Consider the following 20729-nt stretch of genomic DNA (forward strand, 5'->3'; position numbering starts at 1 on the left):
TTGTGGTACTAGAGGAAGCGAACATATATCCATGAAATCTTACTCTTCTCGATGTCGACTACACATGTGAACTTAAATAGTACTACATGGAAGAAATCATGCTTTTAATGCTACAGAATGTTAGAAGAAAACCTTTTTTTATGCAAATGGTTTAGGTTTCGCTGTCACTGTACACTGAGATGCCAACAGCATAAGACAACTAATGTACACAATTAAGAACATTTGGTACTTGACATCGGCTGCATGTACTTTAAATGGGAGTACTGAACTGTTGATTGTCTACTGAGACAATTACATGTTGAGCTACTTGGCATATGACACTTAGGAATTTTTTGTTTAAATGGAAACAACTTATTAATTAATGCTACAAACAAAACTGGGATGTCATTTCAACAAATGAATAAAACTGATTAGGGTTAACTAGTTACCCCCAAATACTACTGCTTTACCTGGACTGCTGTAGTTTATTTTGAGTATGTAGTCATTAGCATCTTAGGTAATACTTGCATGCTTACAAATCTTTTGCAGAATTATAACTAGCAGGTGGGGGAAGATGTCTGGAACTGAGGCTTTCTTGCACCATAACATACTTAAAGTATTGTCTTTAAGAACATGAAAATATTTTGCGTATTTTCTTTTTTCCTTCTGTTTTGTTGCATCTGTTGCTTTCTTGCCACTATGCTCACAGATCTTGGCATATGATAGAAGTTAAATGCAACTGCTGTATTCTGCTTAAATTCTTCTGTATAATGGAAATCAGCATAGCTAAAAATTGATCATTAGGTAGTCAGCATTGTACAAGATTTGTTTTCTGGAATTGATAGCAATATGTGCTGGTTTTGGCTGGGCTAGAGTTAATTTTCTTCCCAGTAGCTAGCATGGGGCTGTGTTTTGGATTTGTGCTGAGAACAGTGTTGGTAACACGGGGATGTTGTAGTTGCTGCTGAGCAGAGCTTGCACAGAGTCAAGGCCTTTCCTGCCTCTCACCCCAGCCCACCGATGAGCAGGCTGGGGGGCACAAGGAGCTGGGAGGGGACACAGCCGGGACAGCTGACCCCAACTGGGATGTCCCAGACCACACGGTGTCATGCCCAGTGTGTAAAGCTGGGGGAAGAAGGAGGACAGGGGGATGTTCACAGCGTTTGTCTTCCCAAGTCACCATTACACACGATGGAGCCCTGCTCTCCTGGAGATGGCTGATCACTTGCCTGCCATGGGAAGTGGTGAATGAATTCCTTGGTTTGCTTTGCTTGCATGCATGGCTTTTGCTTTACTTATTAAACTGTCTTTAGCTCAACCCATGAGTTTTCTCACTTTTACTCTTCCGATTGTCTCCCCCATCCCACTGTGGGGGAGTGAGCGAGCGGCTGTGCAGGGCTTAGTTGCCAGCTGGGGTTAAACTGCGACACAATATTAGAGGAACCAAGAATCCTGTCCCCGCTGCTGCTGCTGCTCCTCAACCCCCAAAAAGGTAAGTTCTGCCTGTGAGTTCCCTAAGCAGAAAGATTTTTATCTTTTGTGGAAGCAAGGAATCTTCTGCTTGCCTGTTAAAGACCTTCTGCCTAGAAAAAAACTTAAGGAAAAGATGGTAGGGCACGTGAGTGATTAATTATTCTGTCTCTTTTCTGTGGACTAGTAATGTGGAATGGCAATTACACAAATAAACCAACAAATACTTGGAATAAAAGCCTCCACTGAAAAAGAGCATAACTATTATTAGTCTTAATTGTCTAGCCCCATGTTGGGGTTTGTCCCCTGCTATAGGAACACAGGATTTTTGGGTTACCACACGTACTTGACTCTCTGGATGCAATTTCCTCTTAAAGCTAAAGAAAGATGTTGTTCAGTCCATTTATTAGAAGTTAGAGCTACGACTTTTTCAGGCAGTCAGACGGGGCCATTGCTCTAGCGAACCTATGGGAAAAGTAGTAGGTGCTAGTAGCTAATGAGTTGCAAAAGCATCATCATGAAAGTATGCCAGGAGGAAGCGACAGCAGATGTGTGCAGGGCGGAGAGCGGCGGTGGGGGAAGGGGTGGCAGGTGGAGCAGCAGTGAGGGTTGGGTTGAGAGTCGGGGCACTGGTGGTGAGCGGGGCTGAGCGCTGAGCTGGGGACAGAGCTGTGTCCAAACAGGGCGGTATTTAGATGTCTTGTACTCTTTGCAGAACCAGGTCTCTGAGATGGAAGAGATTCAGGGCATCAGAAAAGTATTGCAAATTGGATCCCAGTTTGGAGGTGAAATTTCTGTATTATCATTTCTTCAGATATTTCTTTTCAAAATATGGTAGAACTGTATTATTTAGACTTACTATACCTACATGACAAAGCATGTTTTTAAGTGAGTGCTAGAAAGGAACAGTTTTCTTCTGGACTTTTGTATTACAGGGAAACATAATGAGGAAGAGCAATGTAGAACAAGAAAATAAATGCAAGTCATGATCTTTAGACCAGATAGTATATGGGAAGGGGTGATTTGCTGTGGCAGGGGTTCAGACAAGTAAGGAACACGTTGCTGGTTAGGAAGTTATTACTCAAAATACATAGTAAACTGAAAGATTAAATGGTTCAGCCTCAAAATCTTTTTCTGATAGATAAAGAATATCAAGTGGATGTTCCATGGAAAAGAAAGGTTTAGGACTTTTAGGTGAATCTGATTGTAGATGGAAATAATGCGAGTTCCTCAGAATTGAGCTTCCTTTAATAAACATAACATGAATGTCAATGTTATTTTAGGGGGAAAAATAGCTAGCTAAAAAAAAAATAACTAGCTAAATCCTGTTGCTAAACTAGTATGTAGACATGGTTAAGATTAGGGCAATTCAAGGAAATCTGAGATTGAGTTGAAGGTGGTTTTTCTCCAGAAATAGATTTCAGAATTCCATGTGCAACAAGACAGACTGGCAGTCTGTGCTTCTCATGATTGCTGGTTAAAATGAAGAACTGACATGTCATATGTTATTAAAAATGTCCTGACGGATGTAGCACAGCACTGCTAAACAGTTTTGATAAACAATGATGGCTAAGTTGCAGTGTAAAGTCCAGAGGACAGGATTGTCACATGAAGTTGTTCTACTGAGCAGGAGATACAAAAAACCCCCAGTAAATCTTTTAAAGCATTGTCTCTTTGTGTTGGTTTTCTTTTTAAATTCCAAACTGTAAATCAAGAACTTGAATGAAGGTGACATACTTGTTTTCAATTTGGCATGTTGTCCTTAATCCAAATTACAAACAACTTGGCTTGATCTTTGCACATCCAAAATGTCATTATGTAGGTTAGCTCACACAGAAGCCTGTGAAAGTAAAGGCTGTAAATACACAATAATTGCTTTTTGAAGTTTTGTCTTGACAGTAAGTCTAAGAAAGTGCTGCTTCGTTTAGAGACTAAAGAGAAACTCCTACTTTTTCCTCCAAGGGTGAAATGACAGAAATAAAAAGGAATGGGTGTGGTTTGAAATATTGTGGCTTTGTCTTAATTTCATTTCTCTTACGAGGGGTAGTCTATCATGGAAAACAAATCCCTGTTCCAGGACAGGTTAGAAGAAAGCAGTTCTTAAGATGTAGTGTCTTGTGGAGTCAAATGTTTAAAATCTGGTTTTGGTGCCATTTAAGAAATAAGGCCCCCTTGGCGTTTCAGAACGGAACTAACCAATGTTTAGAGATCGTTACTGTAGCTGGGCTTTGCACACAGTAGCCTTCCAGCTCAGCTCTTAAGTTTAGGGGTGGTGCAGGAGAGAACTGGGGTGGTTTCGCTCCTTTTTGCCTGCTGATGTGTTACAGCCAGTATCATGCAACACGAGCACCCGGTTTGGGATTCCCCTCCCCCATGACACTGGGTACAGTATCTTGAGTTGAGAAAAGAGGAAGGAAGCTCAGACCAGCAGCAAATCTCACAGAACCCTCGCAGCTGCCTCAGCCTGCCCGCTCGTCCTCTGTGACAGCAGCTGGGAGACAGATCTCGCTTCCAGTGCCTTTGTTTGTCACCCATCTTGAAGTGTGTGTCCTATAAATCTTGGTTTCCTTGGTGGTGGGCGTCCTTCGGAGCCTCACGGATTCATGTATGATGGCGAGATGGCACAAGACAGACCAGAAGAGTGGCGTGGGTATGTAACTTAATAGACTGCCATTTGACTTTTGTCTTCATAACTTCTGAACAGGATGTGGGCAGGTGTTTTTTCTAGTGTGATGAGTTGACACCCTCCACTTCACCATGGTGGCTTAGTTGAAATGATCAATTCTGTACAAAATTTTAATCTTTTAAACAGAATGACAAGAAGTACAAGAGTGTCAGCTTGGGAGATGTAACCCTTCCACCACATCCACCCACCTCTCTCAAACCTTGAATTCTCACAGGAATGCAGCTTTTCCCACCTTGATATTTTAGAAATGGATTGAATAAGTAGCATGTTGCATAGTAAGTAGTTAGGAAGTGGTATAATAAAAAGTTATAGGGAGCAAATGTAGGGGAAGGGGAATCCTACAGCTGCTTCTGAGAGACTAAGTTGAGGTTAGTGTTACAGAAAAATCTATATGAGTTAGTAAGTCATACTTTTTGGAAGGAAAGTCATCCTCTAAGTTCACCTTTTCTTAAAATTAATGATGTTAACTTGCACAGAGGGCTGAATTGCTGTTTTTAAAAAAAGCCTTAAAATTAGGAATCAAAGCTGAAGCACTTGAAAAAAAATGTCCTGCTGAAGTTAACTGCAGGTTCTCACTCAGTACAGAAGACAGTTAATCTTGTACTTATGTTTTAAGTAATGCATAGTTATTAATCTGGAATCCCCAAATTCTTCTAAAAGACATTATTTATTTTAAGAAAGCCATAGAATTTTGTGATATGCATTAAAAACAAAAAAATGATCCAACTGACTTCATGAAATAAAACGAATCATCAAGGAATTAATAAGAGGAAAAGAATGTCTTCCTGTTCAACTCCCATGTGCAGCAGTGGCAGAATTGTGAAATGCAAGTAGCTTGTTCTGGTGGCAGTTTATATTACAAAATAAAGGGTGTAAATATTTTTCTGTTTCAGTTTTACAAATAGTAGAATGTACTTAATTTTTGCAGGTGTTTTTCTGATTTGGGAGAATACAACTGGATTTGTTGGGCGTGGTCTCTGTATCCCTGTACTAGTTACAGATGTTATCTTGCATATGGGTAAAAATACTAGATACTAATCAGTTATTCACAGCAATAATATAAACCAAGCTTTGCTTGTAGCAGCTTTTTACAAGGAGCATTTTGTGTCGGGGTGAGTTTTGTGTAATTACAAAAAAGGCTTATTCTTCTTGCACTATAATTTTAACATTATGGGGGCCAAATAACCTGACTTGATGTTAAGTGTGATAAAGGCTAGTGATTTTTTTTTTTTTTATACATGTACCCCTGCAGTGGACCCACCTACCGGGTTTGAATGCCTGTCTTCTGAAAAGGGCCCAGTTGCAATCTGTCTGTCACTTGTTCAGCAGTCAGTTGGCCATGCTTTGTTTACAATTTTGCCTGTTTGTAATTCATAGCTAATATGATCACCGAGAATACAAAAGCTAGTATAATAAGGTAGTGTCTGTGGTATTTGAGAGGTGCAGCAAACCACACATAATAAAAATCATCTTGTGAAATGCGTATTACTTTATTAAGTAATGCCAATCCAGTGAAGTTTGTTATCATGAATGCTACAATGCGTTTTGATTGAACAATTCACTGCACTGTTTGACTTAAAATATGATATTCAGAATATGCAATTTTTTATAGCAGTAGTCTTTACCTCTTATCTAAGAATATTTATTTCAAAATAGTAAGCTTTTAACTGAATCACTTACGAACACTTATTTTAGTGCATAAAATTAAATCAAAATATAAAAAAAAAAGGCACTATTTTGATACTGTTAAGTTTGAACTGCCGCAGAGACAACACAAATTCATGAGTTTTTAAAAACTCAGGACTAGATTTTATTTGGTCTGGCAGTGGACCAGTGTTCTTGCTTTTCAAATATTGTCAGCTCTAACAGCTGTGGCACTCACTTGAGAGTATGTACTACGTGTGGTTCGTAGGGTGATACCAGTGCCACCCCTGCTATGTACAGGTACCACTTTCTGAAATGTCTGCTACACATACTGCTTCTCCTGCTTTCACCCATCTCCCTGATAAGTGTTTCCTCCTTCAGTCTGTTTTTTGGGTTTAAAACAGAGACCGGAGTTATAAGAAGTCTGACTGCTCATGTTAGACACTTCACTGAATCCTCTGCAATCTGTTGTATCATGTGGATGAGGAGTCCTGAGACTTGGGAAGTTTTCAGGTGCCAACACAGTGACCTGTAACTTGTGAGCTAGGGGTTAGAACTAACTGAAAGACTAACTTGCTGTCATATAAGGACATCAGTGTTATGTAATTTTGTGTCAGGAAGAGTGAAGACAAGGGCAAAATAACACTCCGTCTTTTTTTTTTTTTTTATTTTCAAGTTTTTAAAATTCATTGCTTGCCACAAATTAAGACGACGACCTACTGTTGAGATTATCTCAAAGAAGCAAACAGCCACTGTTTGACTAAAAGAAATCTGCAGAGAGGGTGAATAATGAGAAGGGTTTATCAAGTGCACCAAATAAGCAATAGTGCAGTTGATTATGTGTATCTTTAAGGAATTTGCTAGTGTTTAAAAGCAGACAACAAATTTATCAAAGCTTTGATAAATTTCTTTTAAATAGGTAAAGGAAGTGATATATCCAGTTTGTGAAGCAGCAGGTGGACTTCTGCTTTATGCTCAGATCATTCTCAAAGATGATACCTTCTCCTTTCTATGCATAGAATATAAAGCAAACCTGGTTAGCCATGAAGTAACCTGCTCAAGAACAAAGAGCCCACAACCTTGCCTGTACAGGACTAATAACGGGCAAATGAGATTAGGCCTACTGTTTATAGAAATGGCTACTGAAGTTTTATGGCTGTGAGGCTTTGGGTAAATGTATTTAGGTTTTTAAATTTGTGGCTGGCAGATACCAGATCTTAAGGAATCCATGATACAAAGCATATCAGAGCTCCAAAATAACAGTAGCTCTTTGTCAAGTGTATTTTGAATATACATTCCCTCTCCTGTAGCTGCCATAACCGATTATTGCACTGCTCTAAAAATAGTTTTAGATGTGTCCTGCATGCGTATTGAACTGCTCCTTGAAGAAGGGTAGGTATGATGGTGCTTTCCAGTGGGAAGTCCAAAACAGAATATCACAATTGAAGATCTAGAGTAGGTCAGTGGGGAGAACTGACACTGCAGACCTTGGGGTATTTCAGCTACCCTGTGCCTGCTCCCCTGCTTGTCTCGGCCACAAGCACATGGATGATATTGATGTAAAAGAGTCTGTGCAAGCTGTGTCATCATGTGTGGTGGTAGTACTATCACCTGCTGTTTCTCTGCTTACCCCAAGCCTGTTTCCTGGGTTAAAGAAGCTTTTTCTGTTAAACATTGTATTACAAGACTTTTTATACTTGTATGTAAAAAATCATAATCATAGCAATGTCTGTGGTTTACTCTGCTGCAAGGCAGAATAGGGAAAATGAGAACAACAATCACCTGGACTTTCCAACAATAATAGAATACTAGTTATATAGGTACTCATACATGTAACTTGTTCTTGTAGGTTGTCTTCAGTAGGGAGCATTCCATTTCTGCTTTTGCATAATTGCTTTAAGTTAATAGATAACTACAAATTCAATCAACTATAGCTTATACCTGGGAGTTCCTTTGTCTTAGCCAAGCTGTTGGCTCACAGTTTGTTTTATTTTCCTTTATTTACCTTGGAAACTAAATGTATTTGTTCTTTCATCATATAAGTTGTAAGAATAGTGGGAGAGTCTTTCACCCAGAATAATCTAAAAAAAACCCTAAACCAACAAAACAAAAAACCCCAAGCAAACACACACATACCACCACAATCAGTTGTCCTGTCCCATACTGCCCATCCCCCCCATCAATCAGGGAAATGGTCACACTGAAGATTTAGTTTTGCAAGAGTGTTCAAAGGAGATTTTGGAAGTTTAATAAACTTACGCACTTAAAAATTGGAATACAAATAGTGTAATTCCTAAATTTTAACAATAGGAAACCCATGGAGCAATGAGGCCGGGAATATGGGGTGTTGACAACTATAGTTATAAATAAAGTGCTTTTTGAGTTTAAGGTCTGTTGTAAGCATGCCTCCTGTGTCTCAGGAAAAGCAAGAAATATGGGCAAACTGAGTCTGCTGAGACAAACTCCAAAGCTTTTGGAATAATACAGACTGGAAGCTTTTTGACCATATAGGACTATTTTGTCCTCTATGTTTTGGAAATCTTTGTTTTCAAGTCTCCGATGAATAAATCTCATGCTGAATTTTTAAGGCTTTTATTAGAAGAGTGCTTGACGCCCTCAGTTTCTACTGATGAGCAGAGTTACAGCTTGAGAGTGTTTGGCCCAACCTCTGGGTGAGCAGTACGATGCTGAGCAGGTTTGGAAGACCAGAGTCCCAGCTGGGATTCCTGGTGATGTCAGAATGCAGGCCGTGTGCCCGCTTTGGTGTTTTACTTAATTAAATAGGATACTCCAGATAGCTGATATACAGCTTTGCACTTGAGAACCATACACCTGTTTTCACACATGAAGCTTGTTCTTAGTGCTGCAGCATTCCTAGCATAAATGTATGCTACTCTTACAGACAGTACAAGACAGAAAAGTCATGGTGGGCTAGTGGGTTTGGATGACAGTTTCCTAGTAGTGTGTAAGATAAAAAGTGTTTGAAATCTGCTCAGGCCTTGAAACGATCACATTTGTGAAAAAGCTATGAGCTGGTGAAATATTATGTTGGAATGCTAAATTCAAGTGTCAGATTTACTCCTTTACTGCTGCATCTGAAAATGGGTATTTGTCGGTCTGAAGCATAAGTTGGGGGGAGGAGAGGACTGGGTGACTCTGAAACTGTAGAAAAGCACATGCTCAACCTGAGTGCGAAGGGCTGTGACTGGCTTGTCTGATCTCATCTGCTGGAGACCTCTGAAAAATTATTTTACGTCTACGTGAAATCTATGTAGCTTGAGCTGTAAAGGCGGCAGAGCTTTGTTCGGGGTAGGTTGCCTACTTCATGAAGTGCAGCCCCTGAACCCAACAGACTGTTCTGTTTGCTTGGGAAACAACAGCAGTTTGGTGAAGTATAGCTCACTGCAAGAGACAAACAAGTAAGATGAAGACAAAGCTGGGGAAGTCACCTCTTTATCCACAATCTTTCATGAGAAAGAAAACATATAGTTAGATACTCTGTTCTTTATAAAGACTTCTAAGAAAAATGACTACTACTATTTTCTACAAAGAGATAAAGAGTCAGAAACAATATCTTCATGTAACTAGTTGGGTATGTTAGAACTTCCTGGTTCTCATACTGGCTTTATTGTGTTTAAGAATGAAGAGTAGCTGCTAAAGTCAGCTAAACCTTTCAGCTGCCTCCAGAGTTAAATATGCGAAGAAATCTGTATTCATTTGTTACGTGAGATAACAGTTGTCTGAGAACTGAAGGGCTACCCTTTGAGCATGGTTTCCAATAAATTAAACTAGTCTCTAACCCACCTTAAGCTCTGGTTCATGTCTCAGACCTCTGAAATGCTCATTGGAAATGCGTACATGTCGTGTTCCTTATAGCATGCTTGCTCTGTGACATTTAAGGGGAGATCCTTAACTCAGAATACTGGAACACAAATTTTATAGGTTTCTTTCCAGCAGTCAAGAAATTCCTGTTAGGTCTGCATAACATTTTCACATGAGGTTTGTCAGTGTCCTTGCTGAGTAATTTCATCCTGTTTCATGAGAAGGGAATGGTAACTGAACACAAAGAATTGATCCGTAAGGAAAGAAGGTACAACTTCTATATTGCTGCTCATAAAGGTAAAGCTGTAATAATTTAAAAGTAAAATGGAATAGGATTCTTGCTGAGGCTATTCATTAGAAATTGTTTGAATATGCATATTGCTTCATGAGTTACTACGTAGGAAACATTCCAGATTGTCCTCCTATTATGGTAAAGTGAAATTAAGAGCTGGTTCAACAAAGCTATACCTTGGAAATTTGAAAAGAATTTTGTTTAAGTGGAAGGGTGGAAAGTAGTCAAGAAAACCAACTTGAAATGTGGCTTATTACTAAAAGGTGAGTTTCAAAAATGAAACAATGTAATGTTTGTATTTGTTATGAAGAACAGGGCAGGTACTTCACGTGAAGGAAAACAGGCAGGAAAGACAGGTAGGAAGATTAGGATAATAAGTGGCTTCAGTGTTGCAGGTCTGGGATTTTCCTTGCTCACCATTCCCATCTTGCATTAATTTACAGTCTAATCATGTAAATAGCAAGAATCTGTGTTTTTAAAGTACATGAATACTGAAGAAATCTAGCTTTTTGAGGAAGGGATTCTGTTACCTGGATTACTGTGAGTTTTCTAGAGTGTTTTGTGTGTGAATGTTGCCAAATGAGATACAATGTATTTTTTTAATTTTTTTTTTTTTTTTTGCTTATCATCTTCTAAATTGAGGACATATAATTAAAATTATAACTGTGTTTCTGTCTCAATCTGTGGTTGGTTGAATTTATATTTTAAGAGGAATCCTGCTTTGAACAAAGAGTGACTGTTTCATTTACCTTGTGTCTTGGAATGTCAAGAGAAATGTTCTCTACAGATTTTCATTACTTTGAAAAACATGTATATAGCTATGTGACTTAATGAGACAGGGTTCATAGCCATGCATATACATATTCAATAGCATACACACATATCTATCTAGTGGGGGGGATGTGCCTATCATATCTGACAGCTCTGGCTTTAATAGATATGTAGGAATTAAATGGAAACAGGAATTTTCTTCAGCATTCATACTCATTTCTTGCTACTGGGATGGCTACTGGTAGATGTCTTCACTGATGCTCTGGGTGGCTGAATGTGTGAGGAGTGATAGCAGAATTAGACACAGACGTTTCTTAGAGTTAACTGTATTTACATCATGTATTGTGTGGCTGAACAAGAATGGATTTTCTGGGCATGCTTCAGGGGAATGCTGGGAGTCACTTCCATCTTTCTGAGATACAGTTCAAAGTCCACTTGTGCTTGAGCAGAGTTCAGTGCGGAAAATCTTTTATATTAGCAGTTTGACCTGGTATTTTTTAGGCTTGCTTTCTGAAGCACGGTTGTTGTGGTGTGCTGGCTTTCAGCTCATCTCCTGAGGGAACTAAAACAAACACCTGAAATTGAAGGGGCTTTTCCATTGGGTTTTTATTTGTTTATTGTCTGTGTGTCATGTGTGTGTGTCCTGCTATAAAATTACCACTGATGTTACAATGAGTTCTAAGAAGAAAGTTTTTATTCTTTGCTGATCTGGGGCGGGGGGGAATTTGCTAACTATATTCTCAATGAACTGTTAAGTCCATATTTAGGAACCCTGCCTTAAGGCTGGAGCTCCTGGGCAGGCTCTGTGCTGTTCTGGGAGAATCCGACAGCGTCTGTGTACAGGTACGCTACCGATGGGAGCGCCTTAGCCTGGTGCTGCTGGGGAGGGCACATGCCATCCAAATCTCTCCCACTAATCTTATTGCCATGACATTAGTTGCTCCTGAGGTCAACAATTGCAACTGGGATTTAGAATGAATGCTGGGGTCTTTAAGCAAGCCACCATCTGTGCCTTGAGGATACTGTCTCACTTTGTATTTATGGCTGGGATAGAGGATGCCAGGGATGGGAGTGGTAGAAAGTTCTTCAGAGTCATTTGAAGGGGCCTTTATTTCTACTGGCTGGAGAGTTTATTTTTTTAAAAAAAAACAATCTGTTGTGAGTCTCCTACCAAAAAAACGTTAAGTCGATACAGGTTTTTCATATACTATTTCTGAAGAGCAAAATAAATGAAATAAGTATTTGTGCACACAAAACCACACACACACAACCCTGAAGATCTCAACAGAGGCAGGAGGAAAGGGAACCCTCCTCTTGGCTGGTGAAGTCTGAGGTGATACTCACAACATAAGAGGGACACAGTTTGTAAGGGAAATTACACTAGTTACAGTTGACAGAAGATATAATTGAACACAATAGTCAAATTTTCATTCACAGCTAATAATTCAAAATTTAGCAGATGAAATAGTTAAGCTGTCAGGTGCTGTAAATAATACATCTGGATGTAGCTGATGGTATTAGGTTGTTTGTTTATAGAGTTTTTTGCAATAGTATATGGGACATAATTTTTATCATAAAATGTCTGGATAAGTCTATAGCTTAAAACTTTGTAAAGGAATTTGTTAAACCCATCCTACCAAACAATCCGAATTCTACAGTAAAACCTCTCACATTAAGTTTCCACTTAGTCATTTAGAAAAGTCTTAGTTCAGATAGCCACTTCCTTTGTCAGTTTGTTACTGCACTTTTCAATATGTTAATTGCTCTTAAATGAAGTGTTTAAGAGAACAAAACCAATATGCAATGTGAACATATGACTCAGTAATTTGTGTCTATATTTTGAGACAAATACAACTGGAAGTCGAGCAGTGTGTATTTTGAAGTATAAAGTATATGCTAATCAACAGTAATCTTAATATGTATGGACATTTCAAGAAAAGTGAGAGCACACCCCCACTCATCCCTCCACCAAACACTGGTGGAAAACTCTCTTTAAACATCACGATAACTCAGGATGGTTGTTTGCCATCTTCCATTTCTGACATCTGTGTCAAGACTAACGAAATGAAGCCAGTCAGAACATAACTAACATCTACTCCTTAAATTTGATTCCGTTTGAGCTAAGGCAGTTCTCTGAGCATCACTGAGGAAGTGTCTTCAAGATTCTCTTGAAAAAATGGCTAAATCCGGACAGCAGAGCCTCACATCAAAGTTATTTTTTCTTATTTTTTTCTCCCTCCTTATGTTTAATGATTCAAGCCCTGCTCTACCCAATCAGGAGGAACTGGTGGGAAGGACTCTTCATGACAACAAAAATAAGAACTTATTTTTGGTCCAACAAAGCTTTTAATTAAACCTGAAATTCCTCCTAATTTCTGTTCCAGAAATACAATGAATATAGTGATGTCAAAAGAAACAAGAAACACAATTTATGGAACACTTGAAAAAGTGAAAAGGATAAATCTATTTAGGTCTACATTTCTACCTTAGGCATTTTCATGAAAGGAGCTTTAATCTGAGATTTTAAACATAATTTTAAGTAAAATTTGTAAGTAAAACATGTCATTAGTGTATATTTTGGCCTAGCAGAGATGAATATCCTGCTTTAAAAGCCTGGAGTGGGGAGCAGAAGGAATGCAGGAATATACTGAAGGTAGGCTCAGCTTTCCAGATCAGTTTCCCCCTAGTCCAAAATACTGCAAGTTTGGATGCTCTGTATGTGTGCTTGGATTGGGACACTGTCATGAAAAAAGGAAGAAAACTGCTGACTGAAATCTTTACTGCACAACAGAGGTCATGTTTAGTAGTTAGTGTACTGTTCCTACTTGTACAGTTTAATTGTGGTTTCAGGCTTACACATTTTAATCAGTTTCCCTGTGTGATACTAGTTTCAATAATCACTTCTACTCTGTAATGCTGTTGTAAAAGTCTATAACCAAGCTCAAGAAGAAAAAATATACAGAAACAAATGCTTACTGTAGCAGCCCACATCCTGTAACCCTAGAATGTAAAAACTAGTAAAGAAGCTGGTTTTCTTGAATTCTCTCTGAAACTTAGCTGTTTCTTAACCACATATAGATAAGCACCTGATTAGAAGACTTTTAAATTCCACTGCTCCTGTGTTCTTTTCAGAGTGATTAAATACAGAAAACTATGAAACTTTCTACTGTTTCCATATGAAACAGAGTTTCATGTTAAGATGAAGCATCTAAACCCAGGAAAGAATTCAGTAAATTTGGTTTTCGTATGTGTCTCTGTGCCCCTTCTCGACAGTGTAGCCATAAATTTCTGTAAACTGTGCACTTAAATTCTTAGACCAGTAGACTAACAATTCTCCAGCACAATGAGCATGTATGTATCGACGACCTGCATCTAAATAGGTGCTCTTAAATCTTGTGCAGAGCAGTCGTTATGAATATCTTGTTTTCATGCATATGCTGTGGGTTTTTTATTTTATTTTCAGCAGTGGCCATTTTCAACACCTTTGCATTTTCACAAGAAAAGAGATTATGTAATGGTAATGGATGAAGCTTGACAGAATTATGGTTCTGTTTGTTTATTCTAGTGTGTTTATCCTAGTACCAGAAGCCATGTGTGTTTTTCAGTTTAACTGTAGTGTATGGCAGTATTGAAAAACAGTATTTTCATCCTTTAATTTTTCAGCTATATACAATTTCAAAGGCACAGGAATATCACAACTACCTCTACAGATTGGTGATGTGGTCCATATCTTGGAGTCCTGTGAAGGTAAGTCGGTTGCCTTCAGGCTACGGGTTTCTCTGTGTGAATAACTCAATCCTTTTACTTCACAGCAGTTTTCTGTGTTACATTAGTTGTCTAATGCTCTTATTTGTATTGGTGGTGGTGTTCTATTTTTGAGGAAGAACCTGTTCATTTTTAGACAGCCAAAATCAGAACAGTCACAGTTCATGTGGGTTTTTTGGGAAGTCATTACCAAATGAGGAAGTCATCAAGGTGAATGTAGAGTTTGTGAAATTCATGCCAGCTTGTAATATACCTGATGGAAGTTACATCAGATTTGATTGAAGTTTTAATGGAGTACGTTTTTGTCTCTAAATTAAATATTTGTTGCTAGGAGATATTCAGCACTCTAATCATCCTATAGTGCAAGATGGAAATCTAGTATGTTAAAGTAGTCTGTAGGTGAGCATGATAGAAACATTTCTGAAAACTATCTAACTTGCTGAACATGCTAAACAGCAGAAGTCCAAGTCAAGTTATGCATAAGAAACAGATGATATGCTGATCCAAACTTATGTAGTTGGTATGTGGAGATAAGCTTAATATCAATACAAGCAGTGGAAGAATAAGTGAACATGAAATTCTGTACATTTGTGAAGCTGAATTCATTGTTGATACTGTAGTGAGTGTATTCCTCCATACTGATTTGATCTGCATCTTCACAATCTTACTGAATTCTCCCCCAAGTCTGCCAGAGCTACTTGACTTTTTATGAGTATAAAGCATCAAGGGTGCAATTATTACTACTAATTCAACAGTTAGGTATCTGCAAATGTCATTTAATAGTACTTTATTTTCAATCTGCAGTGATGTTCTTGACTGGGTAAGAGTTTAAAAAAAATTATGAAGTGCTTCAAGTTTTACAAAATGTTTTGTAAAATTATCTTCTTCAACCTACTTCCACTGTCTGTCAGTTGTGTCTTATTAACAGTACTTACATTAAAGAGAAAGGCCAACTGCTGTATTATGCAGTTACAGAGACAGCTCAGTGTTGAAAGACACTTTGGATGTTGTGGTCACAAGGCTGCAAAGAATCTGAAGCTGTTTGAGCCCAGCCCACTCCATAGAGGTGTAGCTTGTTTTGCATAGAAACAACAAAGTATTTGAGAGAAGAGCATCTGAGAAACCACTGAGTAACCTGCAGTGTTTAGTATTTTTTTTTCTTCTTCTATTTGTAAGAGAAATTCGGTATCTCTAAACATCAGTGAAGATATCCATGTTACTCATTAGACTATTTGGCAACAGATGCACCTCTCAAAAGTCAAGAGTAATGATTTGTGTCCTCTCCTAAAAAATGAAAGGTCTGCATAATTCTTCAAGCCTCCACTCTAAATATTTTGCATAAGAAAAATCACACTGGCAAACCAGAAACCTCCTCATCCCATCTCTGTTAAATACAGAAACAGCATCTCAGGTTTCTGACTCCCGTGGTACATTTGTTGTCATGTTGTCAGCCCAGCCTAGCAAGTTGAATGGTGATCTTACGGGGTTATTTTTTCTCTAAGAGTCTTTTCTGAATCCTCTGCCCTTAACACACTATCTCATAGCTTGCTTTATGAAATAAGTTTGTCAGTGAAGAAGTGGAATCTTTCATATTGTGCAAGTGAGGAAGTTCATCTTTTATCAGATATTGTAAAAATATACTGCCAGCTGCAGCTGAAGAGTAACCAACAGTAACAGGTTTTTTTCTGTGTGCGTTTTTATGTGCTATTTTAGTTTGTTTTGCATGCACAAAATATACGTGCAGAACATACATGTGCATTCATAGCAAATGGGATGAAATAGATTTTACACACTTGGTTGTAAATTGGAGACTATGTGCAAATAATTCAGTTTTAGAACTAAGTTATGAAAATACTGGGAAAAAATCCCAGTGCTGAAAAACCTGAAAAACATCTGTCCTGAGTCTTTTTTGAGGTCAGCGATTCTCCTGTGACTTTTAACATTGCCTTTCTCACAGTATTGTTTGGGGTTTGGGATTGGGTTTTTTTAATGCTTTGGTTGCATGGCTGAAATACCTGTGCTGTGTTAGAAATGGTGAGAGAGAAAAGGTGGTAGGGAAGAGATAATAGCTGTTCATGACATTATAGTCAGAAAATGTACGCTTGTAGTCATAAAATGCTTTCTTTGGGGTGAAATAGAAGAAATATTCAGCAGAGTTGACTACTGTTGCTGTGCAGGTAATGTTTCATGATGGAATGTGTGCACAGTGCACATGGCTTTTGCTGTAATTAGCAAGGTTGAACTCTTCCTTTTATGTTCTTTGTAGAAGTTTCTGGTGACTTAACTGGGACACAGATGGAACAAAATCTGAATTAGTATTTCAAGTGCCACTACTGCGATACTGCACTCCCTTCTTTCAGACGGGGTTTCTAGTTATGAATGGAGCAGGAGCCCCATAATAACCCTTCGTTTTCTTGAGGTTCTAACTTGAACCTTACACTAGGAAGCTGCGTATTAGAGTTGAGTCCAAAAGCTATAATTCCTCATGGCAGAAAGATGGCTTACTCTTCTGACATTCAAGGAAGTTGGAAATAACATAACCATGTACTGTATTGGATTAATACTACACCTAGAACACAATCAGAAGTGCTTCATGAGCTATCCAGTATCATGAGTGATCTTGGTTGAGAGACACATACACGTGTGTGTGTGTTATATATTACATTACAGAACAGCTTATCCTAACTTTTTTATGTGAGTATATTCACATAAGTGATATTCACTTTCATCTATGTATTTTTGAAGTGACTATTAATCTTATGCTAGATAGTTCTTATATGAAACAAACCCCATTATTTTATTATATGCTTTTTTACATCTACGTTCTGTCATACTAAGTGCACTCTTTCTTCCTTTTAGATTGGTACAAGGGTTATCTACTAAGACATAAAGGATTAGAGGTAAGATCACACCATTCCTATAAGATGATTTTTAAGACATCAGCCCGTGATGTGGGTTTTTTAGTATCTCTTATCATATAGTCCTACTCTGATCTCTGAAGTCAGTGATCTCCATTCTCTTTCCTTTCAAGATGAAGAAAATGATCAGCATTTGTCCTGGGCAATGTTAGTAAACATTAGAAGTGAGGGCTGGGAAAAGCAGATCAATGAAGAAAAAAAATGCTGTGCCTTCAGGTTAACTGACTGATGAAGACACTATTTGAAATGACTTTTTGAGTTAATTTACTGCTAGATGTGTCTGTTTCTTCACTTTTTTCCTAAAGATTCTATAGGCTACATTCAATGTGAACAACTCTTATCAGGCTTAAATTCTTAAATATATTGCTAATGTACAAAAATCATATTAATAAAAAAAGTCAGTGTTCTTATACCTAAAGATGGAAAGTCACATATGAATTGTTTTTATCGTGGGTGTGATGAATCCTGAGTTAGGTAGCAAGGAAATTACTTTTTAGTTTCATATGCACTTTTCTAGAAGAAAAGCATTTTTTTGAAACTTGCTCTTAGTATCAGATTTTTTAGAGAGCAGCAATGCCAAGGCATTTGAAGTTAGAGACTCATGCCTATATTACAGTAAAAATGTTTGGTGGAAGTTGCTTCTCTGTAGCCTGGAAAAAGAATGTATAAAACCTTCACAGTCACTTAAAAAGGGGATATCTAGGGAGCAGAGGGACAGCTGTTGGCAGAGAATATGCCATCAGAAAAAATCAGAACAGTCTCAAGTTGTCTATTTCTCCTTCTTATTTTGTATTCAGTGGCTTGTAGGTATTAGCAATAACTTCCATTAGCTTAGAGCAACTAATTTGTGTCTATTTTCAAACTGTATGTAATATTAAGATATTTTAGTTTCCTTTTGGAAGTATTAAATGCTTGATTTACTATTTCACTTCATTGCTCAATGACCCCACATCCTAAAAGACAGAGGAATTAATAATTATTTGTGATAATTATGGATAATTGTTTTCTCCAGACTTCTACCTGTTGTTTCTCATGTTCTATGAGCTCCAATACAACTGCATAGTACATTTTATTTGCTTGCTTCCATTTCTAGCTCATCACAGATGAGCTGGAAGCCAGCTAGTGAGAAGGTAGTTCACCATAAGTTCTTGATACAGCATAGTATTTCAGTGGAATCTACCCAAAGTAGTTACTATCAGCATTGATCTGCAGTAATTGAGGGTGGATATGAGTGAATGGCTAACCATCCTCCCATCCTGTCCAATACTATAACCGTGTTTTAAATACTCATTTAAATACTCATTTATTTTGGCTCAAAATACTATTGTTGTTTATTCTTTAAAATTTCAATTTTAATTTATTAAAATATAGTCTAAAATTAAAGGGGAAAATATTCACTGGAACTAACCACTTCCTTTTAACTAATTCTTAGTATTGGTAAAGGTTTTCATCAAGATCAATATGCATAACATGTTTTAAGTAGTATTAATTTCATATACTAAGATTTCACTAGTTTTACTATTAATTGGACCTTCTTTTTTACTTTGCTTCTTCATGGACTCATTTGAACTTAAATCTTACTGAAAAACTGGGGAAGTGAGAAGGCATGATTGTATTTTGATTAAGATCCAGTGCTAAAAGAAAATGGCTATGAAAGCTGAAATTTAATTGAGGGAAAGATTTTGTGAAGTACCACATAAGGATGTCAGTTATTGAACAGAGAAGAATCCGAGAAGAACCTAGCTTCATTACCAAGACTAGATTTACTAGTTAATGTGAGGATTGTCATGGATAGATTGATAGTCAAACATTCCTTTAGGATGACTTAAAACATTTCAGCTGTTGTAGAGCAAGGACACATCACATTAGATCATTTTGTTTTGTGACCATTTGTTTTCTACACGGGTCAATTAAAAATAAATGTTGAGAATGTAAGGAAATCTGGTGCCTCCTTTGATACACCTACATCTTGCTGGGCATCTTGCTGCATGGCCCTAGGTAGTACAAAATGAGACCAGAACCTCAATTGCAGTGGTGCCACAAATACCTAGGAGGGCTTTACTAAGTGTTTTTATGGCTTTACTAAGCGTCTCCCTTCTTTGTGCATTATGAGAGATCGTGCTTTTTTCTTAAAGCAATTCTAGTCTATGCACAGTGTTCTCGGCTTCTCTGCCTCAAAGTAAACTTTGAGTTTACTATTCTTCATGTCAGTGGCCATTTTGCTATTCATCCTGAGTGATTTTTTTGTCAATATTTCTTTCACTAGATGCAATGATCCTGTATCAGCACTTCTCCTTTGATAATCAAGCTGATCTCTAAATTAGACTTTTTCCTAAAATGAGAAATGTATGGGCTCATGCAGAGAGAAAATGTTTCTTTCATGTATTTACACTCTATGTACTGTTTTCTGTGGGAGTGGACAGGGGTGGAAGATGGTGTTTCTTATGAAGAATTATTCTATGCATTTTATGTTTGCAGAAAAGAATATGACAAAACTTCTGTAGTTTGTTTGTCAAACAAATGCATCTAGCTGGACAGAAAACTAGATAGGTAGCAGTTAATTTGGAGATTACGGTTTATGTTCATAGTCATAGTTCTATGAAGAAAATTTAGAAGTGGGTTTTGGAAAGCTCTCATTTGTTATTTTAATGTTCTTGGAGAATAAGAGTGGATTGTGTTGCTTTGTCTCTTTTTTTTCTTCAGCAGGGAATATTTCCTAAATCTTTCATCCACATCAAGGAAGTTACTATTGAAAAGAAAAGGTATTGAATTTAACTGTTTCACTACATCAAGGATCTTGTCTGCTAAAGAATGAGTTTTAAGGCATTTATATGCCTTAAACACAGTAGCTATAATATAAACCCATGCAACTCAGATACTTTTTTTCATTTTCATTGTGTTAAATTTTCTTCTCTTTCCTAGACATTTGGAAAATATAATACCTGCTGAAATTCCTTTAGTTCAAGAAGTTACCACTACCCTCTGGGAATGGGGAAGCATCTGGAAACAGCTCTATGTGGTATGACATATTTGGATACTGGATGTGACCTGTTAGCCCTATTTTATGCATATTGAGGCCTTGTTCAAATTAGTGTATTTTCTTAGGTGCAAGGCAGAATCTTGGAGGATTTAATGGAGGATTTAAGAATTACTTCTTGTCATCACTGCTTAGATGATTACCATTTTCTTCAATGCCTTTAAATTAAAAGGCTGACTTACTGCTGAGGACTGGTATTAGCATCATGCCTTTAGTTTCAACCTTGAGTATCCTGTACATGATAAATTTGTGGGATGAGGAAGGAAGCCAGGCTTAGTACTTTGCCTAATTCTTGCTCCTACAATCATTTTAGCGTTAAATATGACACATCCTTTAATTGTCAAG

The 20729-nt window shown here is 37.7% G+C and overlaps 1 protein-coding gene across 2 annotated transcripts in view; it reads left to right on the forward strand.

Annotated features, from left to right (window-relative positions):
- Positions 1 to 3894: 3894 nt before the first annotated feature.
- The window catches only part of DOCK2 (dedicator of cytokinesis 2), a 206740-nt gene continuing 189905 nt past the window's right edge, over positions 3895 to 20729 (forward strand). The window contains exons 1-5 of one of the 2 annotated variants that reach the window (XM_074838147.1): positions 3895 to 4099; positions 14328 to 14411; positions 17289 to 17329; positions 20054 to 20109; positions 20270 to 20366. In XM_074838147.1, coding sequence (XP_074694248.1) covers positions 4057 to 4099; positions 14328 to 14411; positions 17289 to 17329; positions 20054 to 20109; positions 20270 to 20366 — 321 coding nt within the window. In that variant the 5' untranslated portion in view covers positions 3895 to 4056. The remainder of the gene's footprint in view (positions 4100 to 14327; positions 14412 to 17288; positions 17330 to 20053; positions 20110 to 20269; positions 20367 to 20729) is intronic. The other variant, XM_074838148.1, reaches the window with a different exon arrangement.

The sequence above is a fragment of the Strix aluco genome, chromosome 13 (genome assembly GCF_031877795.1).
Source record: "Strix aluco isolate bStrAlu1 chromosome 13, bStrAlu1.hap1, whole genome shotgun sequence".
NCBI lineage: Eukaryota > Metazoa > Chordata > Aves > Strigiformes > Strigidae > Strix > Strix aluco.